The 21829-nt window shown below is 46.0% G+C and overlaps 1 protein-coding gene across 4 annotated transcripts in view; it reads left to right on the forward strand.

Moving 5' to 3' along the window:
• ATP8A2 (ATPase phospholipid transporting 8A2) overlaps nucleotides 1–13354 on the forward strand; it is a 759627-nt gene extending 746273 nt beyond the window's left edge. For all 4 annotated transcript variants that reach the window (XM_066258319.1, XM_066258318.1, XM_066258317.1 and 1 more), the window contains exons 36-37: nucleotides 6528–6622; nucleotides 12943–13354. In XM_066258319.1, the coding sequence (XP_066114416.1) occupies nucleotides 6528–6622; nucleotides 12943–13040 (193 nt within the window). In that variant the 3' untranslated portion in view covers nucleotides 13041–13354. The remainder of the gene's footprint in view (nucleotides 1–6527; nucleotides 6623–12942) is intronic.
• The last annotated feature ends 8475 nt before the right edge of the window (nucleotides 13355–21829 follow it).

Genomic DNA, 21829 nt, shown 5'->3' on the forward strand with positions numbered 1-21829 from the left:
CAGGCAGAGCGGCTGTCAGGTGTCCGTGTCTTAGGCAACTTTGTTTCCAGCACTGGGTCTCACCCACAATCAGTGAAGCATAAACACTAAGTCAGATGTCAGGTTTTTATAAATGGGTTCTGTATGAATTGGCAGAGAGGAAAGAGGAGAATAATTTACTGTCACCTAATAGAAGAGAATTTATGAGGGGCTCCTGGCTCCAGGGTATAACTCTTCTCTTACTGGAATGTTTGAGTGGAAAGCCTTCTTTGTTTTGTTTTATCTTGTTATTGTCCCTCATTACAAGGTGGGGCAAACATAGGTTTACAATTTTTCATATGAAAAACAATACAATATTTAATAAATTATAATATTAAAATAAACTATGTTTTGCATACTCACAACTGTAACCTACGTTTGCCCCACCCTATGCATAAGTGTATTTAACTATAGTAAAGTTTTTGATCCTACAAACGCCTAGGTAGTTCTGGAATATGCACGGGCCCAAAAGGTTCTCATTTCCTGATGTTTAGATTATAATTAGCAAAATAAGTTAACCAATTGAGGCTGTGAAATCTCTCATTTTCTAGAGATCCTAAAAATAGCCTCAGCCCTGGCTGGATACCTCGGTTGGTTAGAGTATCATCCAGATATACAGAGGTTGCTAGTTCAATCCCCAGTTAGAGCACATATGAGAACAGACTGATGTTTCTCTCTCTCTCTCTTCTCTCTCATTCTCTCTCTCTCTTCTCTCATTCTCTCTCTTTCTCTTTCTACCTCCTTCCTCTCTCTCTAAAACATAATAAATAAAAATTTTAAAATAGGCTAGAATTTTCACACTCTGACAGGTTGGTAGATATTTGGCCTTCCCTGGAGGGAAGGAATTTTAGACCAGCTTTTTTCTTGAGGAATCAATTAGATTTACATTTTGAAGACAGCCCAGCATTAATTTGAAAATACGTTTCTAAAACTACTGATTTCTTTTCGGATTTGTTGAGGTGTGAGCTGCGATTCCTACCAGTTGTAACTACTGACAAGATTTAGAAACAGATTTGCAGTTTTTTGCTATATACTCCATGCCCCTGTGTTTTAGCCGTCACACCTGTACAGTTTTTGTAGGAACAGCCTTGTGGAGCAGCTGTGTTAGGCTTGTCGCTGGTTTACTGGCTGCAAGCCCTTTGCTTGATTAGTATGTGAGCAGGTGGCAGCACCACGTGTGTATGGCCCATATAAGACTATGGGCGCTTGTGCTGGGGGTGGGGGGAAATTGTGGATGCACCAATTGCCTGCCCACCACTGTGAGGGGCCATTTTGCTGTTTGTTTGTCTGAGAAGCAGTTTCCCCTGCCTGTGAGCTTGTCTGCATTGTGATATTTTATTAAACAGAATGGCCCAACGCTTTTCAGCTCCACAGTTTTTCTAAGGTCTGCCTTATCCAGTGTGGACCTGCCTGGCCTTGACCACCGGCATTATAGGTCTCCTGATAGAACTGTGGACATAACAGTTTATTATTTCCCAACATAGGCTTCTCAGCTCTTCACTCCTTCTTAACAGTGCTCAGTTTTTGAGACAGGAGCACACCACCTCCTCATGTCAGCTTCTACACAGAGCTGGTGTAAGGACTTGGGTGAGACGGACTTTCATCATTATTGTCGGGGAGGCCCCAAGAGCACGTGCACCTCTGGTGAATGTCTGTTACATGCACCTTTCATATCTGTAGGTCCCAGTCAGCAGACCTGCTAAGTTAGAATAGAAAAAAAATTAATAAATCAAAGAAAGTACTTCTCTAACATCCCTCCACCACTGGAGAAATAAACTAATAGTTCACGTGATGGGAAGGAATGTACCTTAATTCAGGACCCTTTCCCCCTCCTTTTTGTTTTTTAATTGAACTTTCTTTTTTTAAAAACACTGGTAAAGTTTATATAATATAAAATTTACCATTTTAAAGTATGCAATTCAGTGGCCTTTAGTACATCACAGTGTTGTGGAAACATCATCACCGTCTAGTTCTACAATATAGCTCATCCCCCAGAGGAAACCTTGTATGCATTAGGCAGTCACCCCTCATTCCCAGCCCCTGCCTCTGCCCCCCCCTACAATCCCTGGCAACCACTACTCTTCTTTCTGTCTCTACATATTTTTCTATTCTGGACATTTCATATGAATGGAATCATGCAACACATGGCCTTTTTGGCTTGGTTTCTTTCACTTACCATAATGTTTTCAAGGCTTATCCTTGAAATATAAATGTAACATATATCTTTACTTCATTTCTTTTCATGGCTGCATGATACTCCACTGTGTAGATATACAACTTTTTTTTTTTTCATCAATTGATAGACATCCAGATTGTTTCCATCTTTTGGCTACTGTGAATAATGCTGCTGCAGATATTGGTGTACAAGTATCTGTTTGAGTCTGTTTATAATTCTTTTGGGTGTACACCTAGGAGTGGAATTTCTGACTGATTTAGTAGCTTCCTGTTGACCTTACTGAAGAACTATGGCTGCACCATAGGGTTCCACGTCATGAACTAGGGTTCCAGTTAAACATTCTCTCCAAGATTTCTTATGTTCAGCTTTTCAGGCATTATTATTATTATTGTTATAGCCACCCTAGTAAATGTTAAGTGTTATCTCTTTGACTTGCATTTTCTGAATGACTGCTGAGCAGGATATAACAAGAAATCTACACCTAGTCATTCTCAGTGCTATAATAAAACTGTACAATACCAAAGAAAAGAGAATTACAAGTGTCTGGAGGGAAAGACAAGGTTAGCTTGTCCTCTACTTAAGCAGATAATGCAAAGAAAGCAAGAAAGGAGAAAAGAAGGAGAAAGTGCAAATGTGATGGATTGGAAGCATAAATACATGATTCCATTGAGACATATTTTTAAATAATGATATATGAGTGAATGCATGCACACAGAACAAAAGTGGGAAATATGGGGGACAGATTGTTTCTAACTTTATTATAATATTAATAGAAGGGAGAAGATGGATTCAGAGGGGAGTCTAAAAGGACTTTATATGTGGGATTTTATTATGTTGTTAAAATCTGAAGTATTCCCCATGTATAAGAAGCACCCTTTTTCAAAAAATTTGGGGTCTAACAACTGGGTGCATCTTATACAAAGGTTATAGTATTTTTACTTGCATCTCCCGCTTTCCGTGCTTGTTTTTGTGCTCATTGTTGAAGATAGTGATTCGTCATCAGACACAGATAAGGACAAGTTAATGGGTGGGAGTTTTGACAGTGATGAGGAGTTTTATGATGGATAAAACTTGAGTTCAATAACTTTATGTAATATATTTTTTTTCAAATTTCAGGCCCCAAAATTAAGGTGTGTCTTATACATGGGAGTGTCTTATACATGGGGAAATATAGTAATCCTCACAACTAGGCCCACTCCTGACATTGTGGGACTTGGTGCACTATGATACATGGGAAGCACCTGCCACATATAAGTATGCAAAAGTTATAAATCAGCCTAACAGACAGCTATGTCCCTTGATGAATATACCTTCATAAAGATGGCAGTGCTTGGTGGTTCTCAGTCTTGGGAGGTCTGAGCCAGAAAGGGGTGGCACGGGGAAGAGTTAGTTGCCAGTGCCAGCTCTGCCCTGCACTGGGAGCGGACGTGTGCACATGTGTGGGGCATCCCAGACTATATGTCCTCTGCAGAAACCATGCCTTCCTACTCCTACAGACCTAGAGTAGAGTGTAGACACTGGCTATCTGTCCTACTTCTAGGGAAATGGAGCTAGCAAGGAGGTCTTTTGTGTGCCAGTTTGGGGGTCACTGAGAAGGAACTTCTAGGGTTCCAAATACCTGGGGTGGGAAACAGACGTGGGCTTCAGGTAGACCTGTCTCCTTGGCTCCTTGGACCCCTCACTATGTGGAAGGAAGGGCTGCGGATGGGGTGGGTCCCTCTGAAGCGTGGGGTCTAAGGGTGTGCTACAATTTGCTAAAGCTGAGTGGGTTGGTGCATACTCACTATACTGGTTTCTGACTGTTTCTGTGAGTTTGAAATATTTCATTATTTTAAAAAAGAAGAAAAAGGGCCCTGGCCAGTTGGCTCAGCGGTAGAGCGTCGGCCTGGCGTGCAGGGGACCCGGGTTCGATTCCCAGCCAGGGCACATAGGAGAAGCGCCCATTTGCTTCTCCACCCCCCCCTTCCTCTCTGTCTCTCTCTTCCCCTCCCGCAGCCAAGGCTCCATTGGAGCAAAGATGGCCCAGATGCTGGGGATGGCTCCTTGGCCTCTGCCCCAGGCGCTAGAGTGGCTCTGGTCGCGGCAGAATGACGCCCCGGAGGGGCAGAGCATCGCCCCCTGGTGGGCAGAGCGTCGCCCCTGATAGGCGTGCCGGGTGGATCCCGGTCGGACGCATGCGGGAGTCTGTCTGACTGTCTCTCCCCGTTTCCAGCTTCAGGAAAAAAAAAAGAAGAAGAAAAAAAAGAAAAGTATACAGCAAGGGAATTGGACACATCTGCCTAGCACAGAGGCAGGGGCAAGAGCCCTGCCAGCAAAGTTTCTTATTAAGCACAGCTGAGTCTGTTTCCTCATCCAGCAAGAGGAGATGTGGGATTTCAAACCCCCTCCCACCTACATGGTTCTGTGACATTCTGATAAGCCCCATCACTAGGAGGAGCTCCTGGACCTGAAATGTTAGAGGGACCCAAGGAGGAGCAGGGCAGAAGATGGGCCTGGTGGATAGGCATAACCCTTGTGCCTATCCCCTGGGTTTCTGCAAAGAGCACCTTGCCAATGAGGGAGGCTGAGAAAGATGCCCTGGGACCCTGCAGTCCAGCCCTCAGGGAACCCTTCTACACACAGTGCCTTCCAGGGTCAGATGGAAGGATGGCCCTTTGTTACAGTACCAAAGTCCTGAAACTAGCCAGCACAGGGAACCGCAGATGGTAGGGTGACTGCAGCCACACAGAGGGCCCGCGTACTCAAAGGCTCTCTCCTCATCTGCTCAGCCCTGCGGTCCTGCATTGCTCAGCAAGGCCCAATTTAGCCCTTGGAAGAAAAGGATATGAGAGGGAAGGGAAGCCAGAGTGAAGGGATAGGAAGTGTTTTAAGCCATCAGACACTTTGCCAAGCTTAGCTAGCTCAGGCTCACCCTTAATTGGTGATGAATTAATTAAACAGTGTGCTTTCAACCAAAAGAATCAGAAAACGCTCTCTTCTAGAAACCCAAGTGTAAAGTGAACTTCAGCTCATGGAACTATTGAAAGTACTTTGGGTGCTGCTCCACCTTCAAAGACCCCTGGGGGAGCTGTAACGTTGACTCTGGTCAGGAGAAGGTCCTCCTCAGGCTTGAGGCCCGTGGGCAGGGAGTACGAGGAGGTGCTGCGGATCACAAGCAACTGCAGCTTCTTAAAAAACCTTCAAGCTCCCATAAATAGCAGATCAGGGGTGCATTTGCTGCCATAGTAAACTACCACCAACTGGGAGGCTTAGACGAAAGGAAGTTATCGTCTCACACTTCTGGGGGCTGCTAGTCAAGGTCAAGCTGTCGTCAGGGTTGGTTCCTCCCCAGGCCCCTCTCCTTAGCTTGTAGATATCCGCCTTCTTCCTTTGTCTTCACATGGTCTCTCCTCTGCATGTCTGTGTCCTAGTCTGTCCTCATGAGGACACCAGTCATTCTGGATTCAGGCCTATACCCGAAGGGCCTCATTTTAACACACTCACCTCTTTAAATACCCTATCTTAGGGTACAGTCACATTCTGAGGTAGGGGAAGGTTAGGACTTCAGCATATGTGGGGGAACATGATTCACCCCATCATGGAGGGCACTGGCAAACTCCTGTACCCCCAAAATGTCTTTGGGAGCAAGCAGAGTGACCTCCTGAAGATAAGAAATCAAAGCACTTTGACCCACCTTGACATTTTTCAAACACCCACTTAGGTTTATAAGAATGAGGACAGCTGTCCTGGATACCTCCCTGTCTGTTCACAGCTGTGGCAACCGTAGAGGGAGTGATTTCAGGAGAGGTAGGAAACGCTCCTAATCCTGAGTGTTCAAAGAAAACTCACCTTGATTTTTATTGTGGTTTAAAATAAGAATGAGGGTCTGTAGAAAGAAGCCTGTCTCTTGCTGGGAGGGACCTGGGCAAGGCTCTGGTCCTGGTACAGTTTATGGGCTTGGCAAAAAGTGGCTGCAGTTGGGAGTGCTTTTAAGACCTTTATGATAGAGATAGATCACCCCTTCAAGGCTGTTCTGGGAAGCTGAGAGTTTGCCCGGTATGAAAGAGCTCTTATAGAGAAAGGCAGAGTTCAGAGGCATTGTGTGTGGAGGAACTGAAAACAGTGGGCCTTTCAGAAGGGATAGCTGTGCACTCCAAATGTCGAGATAGCATCTAAAGTCAACAATGGGGCAGCTTGCGAAACTGGACACTCTTCCTGACGCGGGGAAGGAAACTCCCCTCTCCCCCAGCCCCCACTCCCGCCTGTTTCACTTTACAACCTGAAGTCATTTGGCAGGTGCCTCTGAGAGGTGTCCATGGGAATCAGAGGCTAACCGTGTTTGATTTACCTGCAGGATGAATGAGCAGGATCGCTTGTTGAAAAGGCTCAGCAGAAAGACCCCACCCACTCTCTTCCAAGGAAGTTCACTCCAACAGCAGAGCGTCCCACGTAAGTGTCCCACAGCCAGCCTCCTCAGGCCGGCGAGACCTGACCTTCGCAGGGAAGGTGAAGGGCTTAATGAAGGCTTGGGCACTGTTAATAGGGAAGAAGACAGCTGCCAGGCTGGAGCTCCTTATGGAGGTGGGATCCGTGTGTTTGGCCTGAGGCAAGTACAGCTTGCATATAGGAAGTTCCCTGGGACCCAATCAAATGCCTGAATGACAAAGTCCTTAAACTTAAAATCCTGATGTGGTGAAGATCCTCTGTCAGTTTCCCAACAGCATTTTTTTCTGAGGTTGAAGTGATAATACTTTAGAATTGTTTCCCCCAAAGATAGCAATATGCAGGGTTTTATTTAATATTTATTTAATATTGGTATATTTATTAAAACAATGCCAATCACTGGGAAAAAATGTCTCTGTGCTTTTCCCAGGAAGGCTGTGCCATTCCTGGCACTGGTGCCCCACTCCTAGTTTCTGCCAAAGGGGCATGACCTGCACAGAGGTCCCAGGCATGCACAGGACCCCGAGGAGCAAGCAGCGGAGGCCAGGAAAGGCACATGGGGTTCCAGAGCTCTTGGGGAGGCTGTGGGCTTACCTTAGCACTCCAGTCATTGGGGGGCCAGCTGAGGGGTACTGTTAGAGTGCAGGTTTCCCTGTGTGGAGGCCTGTACCCTCGTGGCCCCTGCTTCTCTGAAATCCGCCTCTCTCTCCAGCCCATGCTCTCTCTCTGTCTCTCTCTCTCTGTCTCTCTCTCTCTCTCTCTCTCACACACACACACACACACACACACACACACACACACACACACGTCATCTTTTCAGCTCATGCCTGCTTCCTGCTTCCTTTTCTCCTGCTAAGAAAATAAGAAGGAAACAACTGGTAGACTAAGAACAGCTGAAGGAAAATACTCATTGTATCCATAGGACAGGTATTCAAGGACCTATGTTGAGTTTAATTGAGCTCCACATGTCAACAGATCTTCGCAGACCTTCTCAAAAGAGAGAGAAGGGAAGGGGTAGAATCTCATGCCTCTCAATAACCCACTTCCTCTCTCTCTTTCCCACTGAGTATCAACAGGAGGGAAAGAGGCCTGAGGCCAGCTTCGTGGGGCCTGCTTAGCATGTCCTTGAGTGCCCCACTGCCCCAGGAGGTGGGCGGTATTAGCCCCCAGAGCAGCTGGCAGAGGCTCAGGTCAGGCCAGTAACTGGTTCACACAGCCCAGGGCTCTAGATTACAGCTCTGGTGTCTCTGATCCAAGAGAGAGGTCAAGTCAAGAGGCTTAGCAGGAAGTCCAAGGAATGAGGTATGTGAGACCATCCACCTGGGGTCCTGTCCTGGCTCGGCCACATTTTTGTGATCTTAGGCAAGTTAACCTCTCTGTTTCTACATCCATAAAATATAGATGATACAAGAGCCTACTTGCGGTTGTTGGGAGGGTTCAGTGAGACCGGAAAGAGCCTAGAATAGTGCCTGACAATACAGAGTCCAATAAACATTAGGTATTACTATTTCTTTTTTCACCACTTGCTGAGTAACTGGGCAATTTATATATTTCTCTAAACTTCTATTTTATTCTCTGGGCAAAACATAATTATACTAATGTAAGCTTGCTTAGTCCTACGATGCTTCATGGCGGTGTACGTAACGTACCTGCCCTGTGCCAGACACAGAGCAAGTATGAACTTCTTTCCAAACCAGTTTCACTCCCAGGAGCTATGCTGCTTGTATGTTTCAAAGTAACCATACAAAAACTATATGCAACATATCTACAGTTGACCCTGAACAATGTGGGAGATAGGGTGCTGACCCTAGTTGCAAATTTACATATAACTTTTGACTCCCCCAAAACTTAACTACTTAAGATAGCCTACCCCTACTGTTGACCAGAAACTTCACTGGTAACATAAATCACTGATTAACACCCATTTTGTATGTTGTATGTATTAGATTCAGTATTCTTACAATAACATAAGCTAGAGAAAATAAAATGTTATTAACAAAATTGTAAGGAAGAGGAAAAACATCTACAGTACTCATTGAAAAAATGTACATAGAGGTGGACCCACACCGGTCAAACCGATACTGTTGAAGAGTCAACTATGCAGATCAAAGACCAAGTGAGAACTTCTGTGGGAGGGTCGTACAGTGTCTTAAAACAACTACTGAACATTTTGCTGAACTCTCAGTATGTTCAAGGACAAAAAAAATTCTAAACAGAAGATCAAAAAGCTTCTAAAATCATACCACATTTTAAAAACACCCAGAAATGAGCAGTAAGAACTTGGTTGATAGTAGAATGTTTCTGTCATTAACAACTAGAGAAATCCATCCGTCAGTTAGAACCACTCCTGGCACGTGAGAAGTTCTTCATAGCTTGTCTGGGCCCTGCTTGCCCTCCTGGGTCTGTCCCTCAGCTGTCTTGGGCCTCAGTCTTCCCAGGAAACTGGGGAGGAAGGAACTCTAATCTTGGAAGTATTTCAATTCCTTGTGAGCCACCAGCACAGTATTTGTAATGGAGGTCATTTCCTACATGGTTGAATACCCATTTCTACTGCTCTTTTTAGGAATATTTTTCCAGGCAGGGAACTGCTACTTTCATTAAGATGTTATCAGCGCTCAGCTGCAAAAGAGTAATATTCAAGGGGAGTTTTATTCCAAAATAATGAAATTAAATGTCATGATTTTTATGAACTTCATGAAATGTTCTACCAGGACTAGTCAAAATAACTAAGGAGTTCACCTCCTTTTCCATCTCCTTTCACCTACCGTGTTCTATCCTCAGATTCTAGCTGTTGTGGGCCCAGTCAGGGAGAGTCCACAAGCTGTGTCCACTGTGCACTTTCTCCAGGCCGCCTTAGTACTCTACAGCTGTCAGGACTTCCTGAAAGATGAATGAAAGTGGGAAGTACTAAGAGCTAAAGGCTTCCTCCGGGCTCCCTGTTTGGATGCCAGGGGCAGTTTAATGCCCATTAGGCAGAAACTGGTGAACTGATGATGTGTCTTTGTCAGGATGGGGAGGCAGGTCCCACTTTGGGCTCACTAAAACTTCTTCCATTGTGACTCTAACTCCCACCAGGCCTGGTTTCTAAGAGGAAAATATTTTATCTGAGAGCCAGGGAGACACCTCCACTCACAGGGTCATCCTCCTTTCATTCTTGAATTGCAAAGTCCACGTTAGGTCTCAGGTGACGTTAAGAAAGTCTGATTCAGAAAATCTTAGTGCACAGCATTTTGTAAACATGATGGCAGATGTAGCTAATGGAAACTGGCAGAGAAACCACTTGGTAGTAACCTCTGGATGCTCTGCTTTCCCTGAACGAAGAGATTTGCTGTTGGACCAGGAGCCCCGTTTGCCATCTCTTCTGCTGGTAACCGTGTGGCTGAGTAATCCCCCGGAAGGCCTCGTGCTGGTGAGGCAGACAGAAGCTGATGGCGCCATCCCGCTACAAGCAAAAGAACAGGCTGGAGATGAATAAATAAAAGGCCAGAGTTTTGCTCCTTCCACTTGAATAGGGAATGGACAATTACAAATGCTAAGGTGCCTTTCCTGAAAGAATACTCTCAAACAATGTTTCTGCCTCAAGGAGTCCCTTTCAACCCTTTACTATCCTGCCCCCCCCCCAAAAAAAAAAAACCACATCCAAAAAAGATAGGTAGCAGTTGTTCTATCTGGACGGATTGTTGAGACAGGCTCCTTTCTTTTCTGGCCTGGAGGTAGGGGACTCCCCTGTTGTGCCTAGTGTCAGATAGCCCCGAACAGAGGTGAGGGTTCTGTGGCCTGTGGACAGTCAGTCAGGACAAGCCCCAGTGGCCATAGGGAGGACCAGAGCTGTGGGAACCTGGGCTTCGCTTGGTCCAGGTTGCTTGTTTTACAAAAATGTCAACCGAGGAGACCCAGACAACTTAGAGAGCCCATAGTACTTGGATCAAGTTAGTGCCAAGCAAGGATCAGAACCAGCCCCTTGTGCCCCCAGTGCCTCAGCCCTGGGTCCAGAGTCCATGATGACAGCAGAGCAGACTGGGAAAGCCATCTTCAGGGCGGAGACTTCCAAAGTCAATCCTGGCCCAGAAGGGTTCATGAAGCACCCTTACTTACAAGGTGTTTACATTCCTTGGAACCAGAACCATTTCTGTCGGGTTGAGAAGCACCTACCTGGGGTGGCACAGAGCTGTGGCAGGGCTGTCATTCCTGCAAAGACATCAGGTGTTTACTAGAGACATTGACTTTAAAAGACTGGAGAATGAAAATTGTCCAAGCTGACCTCACTGCAGTCTTCTTCTGGGGGGAGACAGTTATTTGCTAGATTTTGCTTTAAAAACAACCCAAGGAAAGGTGTGTCTTCTGGGACTGCAGTGGAGATTCCATGCAAAGAGCACTCATGCTGGACAGTCTGGCAGCCCAGCACCATGGGGGGGGGGGGGGCGGGGAGGGGAAGGGAGACTAGGGGTCAGGAGAGGAGTCACCCCACAGAAGCTGGACAATGGAGGTTTCCTGGGCCCTGGCTGTTTCTGATCAAGCACTTCTGGACACTATGAGCTCTAAGGGGAACCAGATTGAGAGGGGTGTTTCCTCTTCAGATTCTGTGTAGCCTCCAAAGCAGTGAGTCGCCTTTCTGCTTCAGAAAGCCTATTCAGTGCCCCGCTAGGTGGGGCTCATGCTGGCCTGGGGGCGGCTGCCTCCTCTGGCTGCCACACACAGTGTTTGCGGGTTTGATTCTGTTAGAGATGGAGGTAAGCAAACAGACAAGTCCCCTGTGGAAGACTGCTGTCTGTTCTGGATCGCTCCTTGTTCTGCCTTCACTCCTGTCCACTTCTTGCTGCCCAGCCGTGTCCTCAGTTGGCCCCCAGCCCATCTCTGGAGACCAGCTCTGGCCTCCCAAGGTGGCCCTCCTGAGCCCTTGGGTTTTTTTCAGGGGGTGCTGGAAGGCATGCTTCCCGGAATGGGGAAGCTGACCCAGAGACAGACGCTCTGAGTTTATGGGCAGACACAGAGTAAGAAGTCACCTGAGAATCTATTGAAGTCTCTTCCCCATCCCCTCAAAGACTCTCTTATACATTGTTATTGTATGTCTTTATATTCCAGAAACTCTCCTTTTTAAACCAAATGTCTGAGTAAAATAATTAACAATCCAGGAGATGATCCATGGGCAGAATTTCTAATTTCTTTTTCTCCTTTAAAGACTGACAAGTAACTAATAGCTCTGTCGATCAGTCATAACTGTGCACAGATGGGGCTCACAGTTGTCAGGCTTTTTACTGTGTTGTTTTTGGTCAGAATGTTTCATCCAGCGGTGAGACTTTTCTGTACCCCTGGACCAGAATGGTTAGCCAACAAAAGGACTCTTGTAAATGTTCCATTTGCAGAAAGAAACAGTTCAGAAGGAAAGCCCCACTTTGGGCTCACTAATGCTAAAACTTTTCCAGAACTGGTGGTGCAGAAGAGTGTGGGCCCTGCAGAGACCCTGCCTGGGTCTGGCTCCAAACTCCGCCACTCACTAGGTGTCTGACCTTGGGCAGGTCATGAAATCACCTCATGCCTCATTTTTCCCATCTGTGAAATGGAAAGACTACTAGCACCTATCTCATAGGGCTGCTAATAAGAATAAATGAGCTATTTGTATACAGTACACAGGACAGTGCCTGATACACATGGTGTTTAGTAATTGTTAGCTGTTGCTACTACTATTATTATAGTTATTATTGGAACCGATTGTAAGAACCAGTCTTCCTGTGGCCATAGGGCCAGTCATTAAATTTCTCTTGACTTTATCTTGTGGTCTTTTTCTTTGTTTTCACAAAAATAAACCCACTGTAATTTCCTATTACCAGCCCAAATCAGCCCAGTTTAAACACAGTACCTCTCCAGGCATCACATGCCCTCTGCCAGCTTTCACTATAAGCATGTTGCATGTTTTTCCTGTATGTTTACAGCGTCATAAATTACCCAGCCGGCCTGCAGCTTCAGATGCATGGGAACATTTCCAGAGCAGAATGACTGGATTGGTGGTGGGAAAGTGTAGACATGAACCATCGACCCACTGCAGCCCCCTAAATGGGAGACCACCTTTCAGAGCCTGATCCCATCCCGGGATCAGCAGCCAGAATCCCGGGGACCTGGCCCACTGGGCTGCGTCCTGCCACCATACCCACACTGCCCCGCTCCCCTTCTGGGTTACGGGCTCCCCGTCTCAGGCCCCCACCGGCCCCAGGCTGGCGAGGCCCATGTGTGGAAGCTCAGCTGCAGCCTCCCCAAAAGCAGCTTCTTCCAACCCTAAAATGCTCCCCCAGTTTAACCCTTACCCACTTCCTCCTGTGTGCTTCTTTCAGATGGGTATGCCTTCTCTCAAGAAGAGCATGGAGCTGTCAGTCAAGAAGAAATCGTTCGTGCTTATGACACCACCAAAAAGACATCAAGGCAAAAATAAGACTCAAATATCGAGGAAGAGATAAGAGCCGAGTTTTCCAGACTGGTCCTGGGAAAGAGATGTGATTCGGTGCACCCAGTGTTAACACATCTTTGTCAGAAGAGACCGGCATCAGCCACCAAAAACATGGGAAAATATGTTTCTATGGCCTTAGCCAGCCGGTTTGTTAGCTATATATTCCCACACAAACCTGGAGTATATACCGCAGGGGGAAGCCGTTCTCCCCCTCCCAATTTGTTGCAGTGCTTGGCCTAACTTTTGTTTACGTTGTTATGAAGCATTAAACTGTGCTCTCTAAGTTGTGAAATTAAAAACATTGTGTCTTACCGATACTTAAACACCAGTCCTGGTTGCTGTAGAAAAGTTTTATGTTGCGTGAGAAAGCCATTTGTGTCAGGGTAGCAGAACACACGTGCTTCCTGTCTCTTTACCTTGCAGATGAAGTCTAGGAGGAAGCATGTAAACTTCACTTGAGGCAGGGTGCTGTCTTTTTTTTCCCCCTCCTTTTTTTTCTTTTCTTCCTTTCTTCATTAAGTGAGAAGAGGGGAGGCAGAGACAGACTCTGCCGCAAGTTCCCTGACCGAATCCACCCGGCAAGCTCACTTGAGGGTGATGCTCTGCCTATCTCGGCGTTGCTCCATTGCTCAGCAACAAAGTTCTTCTCAGTGCCTAAGGTGGAGGCCATGGAGCTACCCCCAGCACCCAGGGCCAACTCACTCCATTCGAGCCATGGCTGTAGGAGGAGAAGAAAGAGGGAGGGAGAGAGAGAGAGAGAGAGAGAGAGAGAGAGAGAGAGAGAAACAAGAAGAGGAGGGGTAGAGAAGTAGATGGAGCCTCTCCTTTGTACCCTCACCGGTAATTGAACCCAAGACATCCATAAGCCAGGCTGACACTCTGCCACTGAGCCAACAGGCCAGGACCAGCAGGGTGCTGTCTTGTTTTGATCCCTATTTTGTTTGTATGATGTTAGCATAAACTTCTTGATTGCAATGAAGGCACAAATACATACATCTGGGTGCAAAACCTGAAAATGTTGATTTGAACCTCTTAGCTGCATTCCTAGTGGGGCAAACCATAGGCGTTCCAACAGAATCTGCTGCACCCTCCCAGGTGCCTTCCAGCCTAGTCCTCCATTTGCACCCAGGTGCCTCACCTTCAGGCCTTCTGCATGGCTGCCACTGTGCTCAGTGCATGAAGACTGGCGGGCAACAAGCCAAGTCCGCGCTCTTCCACTTTCAACCACAGGTCCAGATCCAGATGCAAGAAATCCCTTCTTCCACTGCCCTTTTCCCTCTATGAGTAAAAAAAAATCGCTCTTCTGCATACATTTCTAAACATTTCCTGCGGTGACAGGAAAGCCTGCGCCTCAAGGCTGGAGGAGACCCTACCCTGGTCAGGCTCCGAGTGCTCATGTCCCAGACTCCAGACCACTGGACCTTTGGCATCCGCTTAACTTAGAACCCACGCTTGTCTGCCTGGGAGTTGAGAGCACATTTTGGATTTCCGCTGTTAGATAATGAATGAATTTAGACCACGTCTCCCCAGTGAAGGAACGCACCTGTTCCTGATTAGCTCTAGAACCAGAGAAGATGTGCAAAGCCAGACGAGAAAGTGGGGCCCCCGTGTGGGGAAGGAGTACCACCACGGAAAGAGAAAGCAGAGGCACAGGCGCAGCAAGGAAGACATAAAGGACATTTCCCACCAGATTTGAGCAGAAACTCTAAAATCAAGCCCTCCAGCCCAGACAATTGTTCTGACCAGAATAATGTGTCCAGGAGGTTAAACAAGATGTTGACAGGTAGTTTTAATTGGAAAGAATTCCAAACATCTCAATGCCCTTTTTTCTATCAACAAGGTTTCCTTCTTTAGTCAGTGTTAGATGCAGGCACCGCCCACAGTAGGAAGTGTCCTGAATCTAAGATGAGAAAGGTAAGTCATTGACTTTCCAAACTGCAGAGTCCCTTGTTCTAAATTTGGACAGAACCTGGATGCCTTCAGGCAGGAATATGAGCACCTGGAGCCCTTAATAAACGACCAGCCTCGAGGCACGTTCTCTTCTCTCTGCTTTGGTTGCCAAACCAGATTTTTGGATGGCTTAACATAAATACTTCTGGGCAGCTGTTACTGGTTAAAATGGCACAGGTCCTCTGGGAATGGTAATGCTAAATTAGGGAATAAAACAATAGTGTACTTTGCTCCCAACCCTTTATTTTTGGAATATCTACAGCTTATTGGGCATTGAAATAATTTAGTGTATAATTTGCATCAACTAAGAAAACTAATCCCTCATTTAAGAGCTGACCAAGATCCAGGCTTGAGGGGGAGCAGGACAATGTAATTAACAAGAAAGCTCAGAAAATTGTCACTCCTCCCTCCCCAAGTTGATGAAATATTTAAATACTGTAGCATCCAGCACAATGAATCATTGAAGGACTATGGTGCTGAAATTACAGAAGACAAAAGTCTAATAAATACCACAAAGCAAGGTAGATAACTTTATTGCATCCAGAAAGATTGTGATTTAAATACAGAGGAGGAATGAAGATGAGATCTGAATATGCGTTAGGCATCCTGACTATTTGTAGTTTCATTTGGAACTGAGCCTGTTTGAAAAGAAGGAGCTCAAACTCAATTCTTTATTAAACATTTAGCTATCTCTTGGACTTGGTGTGTGTGTGTGTGTGTGTGGCTTTCTGGGTGTTTTTTATTTTATTTTTATATTAAAAAAACAGCTCAAATTTTCTGACATTTAAGTATATTTCCCAACTGTCTTGAGAAATAGACTGAACAGTCTTTGCAATAATGAAATACACACACAGAAGAAAACAGTAGATATGATGCCTTTCTTTTATTTTTGCATGCAATTAAGCTATCTTGTAGCCAAATGACTAAATTGGGTTTCTAGGAGGAACAGCTGTCACTACGTGTGAAATAGAATATTTAGACAGGGCTGACTTGGGGGCTGTGTCATTTGTCCCATCTTTAAATTGAGGTCAGAGTGTGGCACACAACCCCTCCCCGAGGAGCAGGGTGGACCTGACTAAGTCTATGCATACTCTGGCTGTCAGCTCAGTGGAAATGCCACATGGGACTTGTCACTCTGCCATACAGTAAGTGACACACGGGCTGGCAGGTCACACTCGGTCAGCACGACAGGGCCTGCCCCTGGATTGGACTAAAGTGGCAGAATCCACTCAGGCTTGGCCTCAGTCTCATGTTGCACATGGCAGACTGCTGACTCTTGTTGGAGCCTGTGTCCTGTTCTGCTGCCTGCAGGAGACCAGTCTCTGGGAGCACTCCGTCCAGCTCCACATCGGCATAGACGGGCAAGTGCTGCTGCTGAAGGGCACATTGAAAAGGGAGGAGGAGAGAGCAGGTTAAACCAACCATTTTTGCTTGGCTGTCCAGATTAGCACTACAATGCTGATCAGAATGGGCTGTGTAATAACTGTAATAATAGACTGTAGCTGATGTGTCTGTCCTGTGTCTAGGGAGAGTAGTCGAGGCTTCCTGACCTTCTCCCATCACCAACATACATGCACATGAGTGACAACCTTTTTCTGAAACAGTACAGCACACAGGCCCTGTGCTCTGGAGAAAGGAGATGCTGTTTCTTTAACACTCATGGAGTAATAATCCTAAAACGTGAGCCTGGGTTTCAGCAAAGCAAGACCAAGATCTCTGTTGACATTTTCTTTTCCTTGACAAGGCTTCAGGTCTTGCTGTAGGGAGCTGGCAGTGAAAATCAGTAATAACTTGTCAAGAAGCAGTGAATAATGGGGGGAAAAAGGTGAGTGTAGGTAACTAACATCTGAAAATGCGTATGGAGGTATATATTACAGGCTTTAAGGTTGAATTTTTTAAAAATAAAACTATAGTCTATAATCTCTATTTGTTATAACAGTGACCCTTTATCTTATTTTTTGAACCATAAGGAAGAGAACTTTCTATCCTATTTTTGTTCCTAGGGATTTATGTCTTAGACCATAAGTTGAATAGAATGTTTGCAAGACTCTGCTCTAGGATAAGGTTGTCTTTAGTTTTGAACATGTGAAAAAAACTACACACATTTCAGCCACGGTTTGAATTACTGCCCAGGGTCATTGTCCCAATGTAATTCAAGAAGTGATTTAGCCTTAGCATTTGAAATATAGCCTTCATCTTCTGGGATCCATAAAAAATATGAACAGGGAAACTGTGGTTATGGTTAAGAGCCTGAAATAAGGACTTGGCAAAGAAATGCATTTATCAGGTCAAGCCAAAAGGTTGCAACCCCCCAATCATATTCATTAAATACTTTCTTTATGCAAATACTTACATTGGTAAATACAGTAGCACTTGTCCCTCTTGAAGGGCAAGGAGAACAGTTGGAAGGGTTTCTATGGGTCACAGATCCCCTCATAATGATGTATTAATCAGTATTCCCTAAAAGAGTAGAGTGAAGTACCCGGCTTGATGCTCGTGCTCTCATGTATCATTTTCACAGCATATGAAATTGTCCCACAGGACACATTCCACTCCTGTCACATCGGCGCCATTTAATGCCAAAGCTCTTACTGGTGCTCTGTTCAGAACTCTCTCTTCATTTTTTGGGTACAAGTGAGCTGTGAATTGGGGTGCAGTCTTCAGTGGAAAGTAGAGGCTGCTGGACCAACTTGAATCAAGGTGGACAGAAGCTATGAAAGAAATGGAAGCAGGAAAGGGGGGCAGGTTCACCTATCACCTTACCCCCAATCTGTAGCTACTAAGTCGGACAAACACCTCTGCTCCCCCGACTGAGGGGACACAAAGGAATGATTCTTTTCACACCCAGCCTGGCTCATTTTCCAGTGACAATCTCTTTGCCCTAGTTGTCTTAGAGATATCTACTCCATTTTTTCTCCCAGGCATCAGACCAAGAAAAACACCCAAGATTAGTCCACTGGCATTTCTTCTGACCTGGCTAAAGAAAGAAAGGAGACCTGTTCGTTTTAAAATGTCAGGAACTAAGTGTCAAGTGGCTTTGATTTATGACAGAAACAGGAAAAGGAAAGTTGAAAGAATAGCACTATCCAAATAACCCTGCCCAGAAACCTCAGGGGTCAAGAGAGCTTATCATGAGCCTTTTATAGGCAAGCTCTTCAGTGCAGAAGAGAAAGGGCCAGAAAGAGGGAGAAAGCCCAAAGATCAGGAGGTGAACCCAGTTCCCCCCTGGGACTGGAGTCAGTCAAACTCCTTAAGGTAGCTTGGTTGTGCAGGTGGATCAATATACATCAATACAAAACCTGCAGAAGGAAATCTGCGCTGTCATAGAATATGTCTTCATCCAACAAGATCACTGAGCAAGGAAATACGTTTGTTTGGGTTCTTTTATTAATAAATCCAGTGCAAGGGCTGATACTCACACCCACATTTCCTCTCCCGTGCTGCCAGTGATTGCCGAACGCAGGAGAGTGCTGCCTGCCTCCAAGCTCCCCACTGAGGGCCAGTGCACTGGGAGCTGCAGAGGGTGGTGCCCACAGGGGTTACAGCCTCAGTGGGTCTCCCTTCCTGCAGCTCACTGGATCACTGTTCGAAGGCAACATCTCTGTGGCATCTCCCCCACACAAGCCAAGCCACGTGCTCCTCCTTTCTGCTGTCACATCTGTTCTCAGATTGCTTAAACATTTTTTTGTGACAAGGAAGTTTTAATCTGGTTATGGAGAGAGGAGGTGGGGCTGTGGGACACGTTTAATTGGCTCCCAGCAGAGCAGTGAGCATTTCTGTGGAGGGGGGGAGTTGTTCCGTCCCTCTAGAAGTGTTAGCATTTTCACATCCTATTAATGTCCTCTGGTTATTAAAGTGCAGTAACACATTACAGTGGGGCTGGGTTCCCTCCTGGAGTGATGACAGATGAAGGGCATTTATTGTTTTTAAAGGTTTTGGAAAATAGAGTGATTTGTGGCTTTGATCAATCCTGTTGACTTGTGTATGTCCACACAAACCTGTTTCAAATAAATCTTTTGTTAAGGTAAATGATTGGACCATGTCTTATTTTGGAATTTTTTCCCCCACTAATAATCTTCGTCGGTGCCATAGGGATTTCACACTGAAACGCAGAGATTTTGTCAGCAGGTACACACTGCGCATGCTCTGGGAGCTGGGCGCCGGCCCAGACACTGGTAACGGCAGGATTGCAGGGGGATCTGCATTGTAGATTAACACCAGCTCACAGTACTCCGAGAGGAGGCCCCTCTGTGAGCATAGGGTCCAAGACGCCATGCTGAGTCGGGATTGATCCTGCAAAGGAAAAAAATGTGCCTATAAGCCCTTCTTCCTGCACTTACTTTACTGCCTTAAGTTCATCTCAGTTTCCCTGCAGACTGAAATGTGGGGAGGTCAAATTCTGTGGTCAAGCATGAAATCATGACACTGTTATCGAAAAAGGGTACAGAACATGCCCCTACCCTAACATGCCGCTTTGGCATACTGACTGTTTTAAACTGAAGGCACTTGAGAGTTACCAGCTACAGGAGAAGCTCTGTGCCCCCCTGCTTCTACCTGAAAGCAGGTCTGTGTATGTCCCCAGAGAAAGGTGCCCACCCGGTGCCAGGAGGAGGAGAATTTTCTTACCCCCTCCCCCCAAGACTGGGGCCAGCACTGGGCTGGACCTGTACAATCAAGCCTACTAAAACAGCCTCCCAGCCTTCCATCAGTTTCCTCCATACATTCCCTAGTAGTCACTGTCCCACAATTTATTGCCACTAACTAAGCACTTTGTCTTGTCACACACCCACATTTTCTTTGTATAAAAAAGGCATATAGCCCTGGCCGGTTGGCTCAGCGGTAGAGAGTCGGCCTAGCGTGCGGAGGACCCGGGTTCGATTCCCGGCCAGGGCACATAGGAGAAGCACCCATTTGCTTCTCCACCCCTCCGCCGCGCCTTCCTCTCTGTCTCTCTCTTCCCCTCCCGCAGCAAAGGCTCCATTGGAGCAAAGATGGCCCGGGCGCTGGGGATGGCTCTGTGGCCTCTGCCCCAGGCGCTAGAGTGGCTCTGGTCGCAACATGGCGACGCCCAGGATGGGCAGAGCATCGCCCCCTGGTGGGCAGAGCAGCGCCCCATGGTGGGCGTGCCGGGTGAATCCCAGTCGGGCGCATGCGGGAGTCTGTCTGTCTCTCCCTGTTTCCAGCTTCAGAAAAATGCAAAAAAAAAAAAAAAAAAAAAGGCATATAAACTTGGAGGGGGTCTTCATTTTCCTTCTGAAGACTCCTATGTACATAAAAAAATACTAAATTTCTATGTTTTTCTTCTATTAATCTGTCTTATGCCAGTTGAATTCTTAGACCAGCCACAGAACCTGAGGGTAAAAGAAAGTTTTCTGCCTATGTTACTTTAAAATGTGTAAGGAGACCTCTGCTTATTCCCTGTAGGAACAGTATGTGGCATTCAGGTCAGTGTCCACTGCCTTGGGATGCACAGTTTTGCCTGAGATGCACAAGACAGACTGGCAGGGGCCATGGTGCACCTGGGTAAGGTGGGCACTGGCAGACTCCATGTTGGCTTTGGGAACCTGGAGGCAGGGGCTTCCTCACTACACACTGCCCTCAGGCTCTGGCCTATGACCTGCTTGCCTGGCTTTGTTTGGGTAGCTCTCTGCTTCACCCACAGTGGGGAGTGCAGAGCCTGAGGGTAGAGGACAGGAAAGAAAGCCTGGTAGGGGCAGTTCCTTTAAGAAGCCTGAGCCTGGAACTTGAAAAACCTCTTAAATGCCCACTTCAAATTTGCTACAGTTTCCCTCGGCTGACTCTTATTCCTCCCAGATAGCCTGCGTCCTGTTTGAACTGGATGTGGCCAGTAGGCACGACCTTGGTAACCCAGGCACAGGCAGGGCCAGGAGGCCAGGCCTCCTTCCAGGCAGAGTTCTGCAGCTCATAGAAGAGTGGAAAGTGACTTCCTTCTGCTCTACATAGGCTGGGACTTTTATTTTTTTATTTTTTTTGATCATGTAAAACTAAAAATGATTTAATACAATCAACAGCAAAGTGTACCATTCCAACATTTGCCATTCCTTGGTCATGTCTTCAAAATCCACCTTGGCTGCTACAGTGATTTTTTTTTTCTTCTTTTGGCATGTCACCCTTCACTTGGGATCACCAGAGTAAACTTGAACCATTGAGAGGTCCAAGAGGCTGAAGACCATTTGTAGATCCTATGTTTCTGCCTAAATCAATGTTCTTTAGAATAGTTTTCTCTCTTAAAAAAAAAAAATCAGGATACTTTTAAAAAATCATTTAGATTCTGCTGTGTATTTTCAAAATGTTTGTGTGAGATACATATGTAACTGAAGTGATTAAAATGTATACCAAACAACAGGACATGTGGCAGGAGCCTGCTCCAGCCCCTAATGCCATCTGACTACATTCTGTTCCATACACATATCTTGCAAGTGAACTTGCCAGCAACTGTTGAAAGTCAAGCAGTTGTAACTGGGACTATACAGGGAGCTCTGGCTCAAAAAACTACAAAATAAAATCATCTACCAAAAACTAGAAGTTCCAAATACACAGAGTCCACCTCCCAAATATTGAGCTTTCATTTATTTAAAGTAGACCACATACATAAATAAAATGATTTCAAATTCTTGAGGTTTGGCCTCAAAAGTTTCCATCTTCAGCTGTTTGTCTCTTTTTTGCAATGAACTGTCTTTGACTTTGGGTTCCAGAGCAATGGATGCTTAAAGAAAGGGTGCACAGGCTGTCCTTAGACCAACAGCCTTGGCCTGAGCCGGAAGTTGGAGGGGTCTGGCTCAGGAGTGTCAATATCATTGTTA

The sequence above is a fragment of the Saccopteryx bilineata genome, chromosome 2 (genome assembly GCF_036850765.1).
Source record: "Saccopteryx bilineata isolate mSacBil1 chromosome 2, mSacBil1_pri_phased_curated, whole genome shotgun sequence".
NCBI classification, from domain to species: domain Eukaryota; kingdom Metazoa; phylum Chordata; class Mammalia; order Chiroptera; family Emballonuridae; genus Saccopteryx; species Saccopteryx bilineata.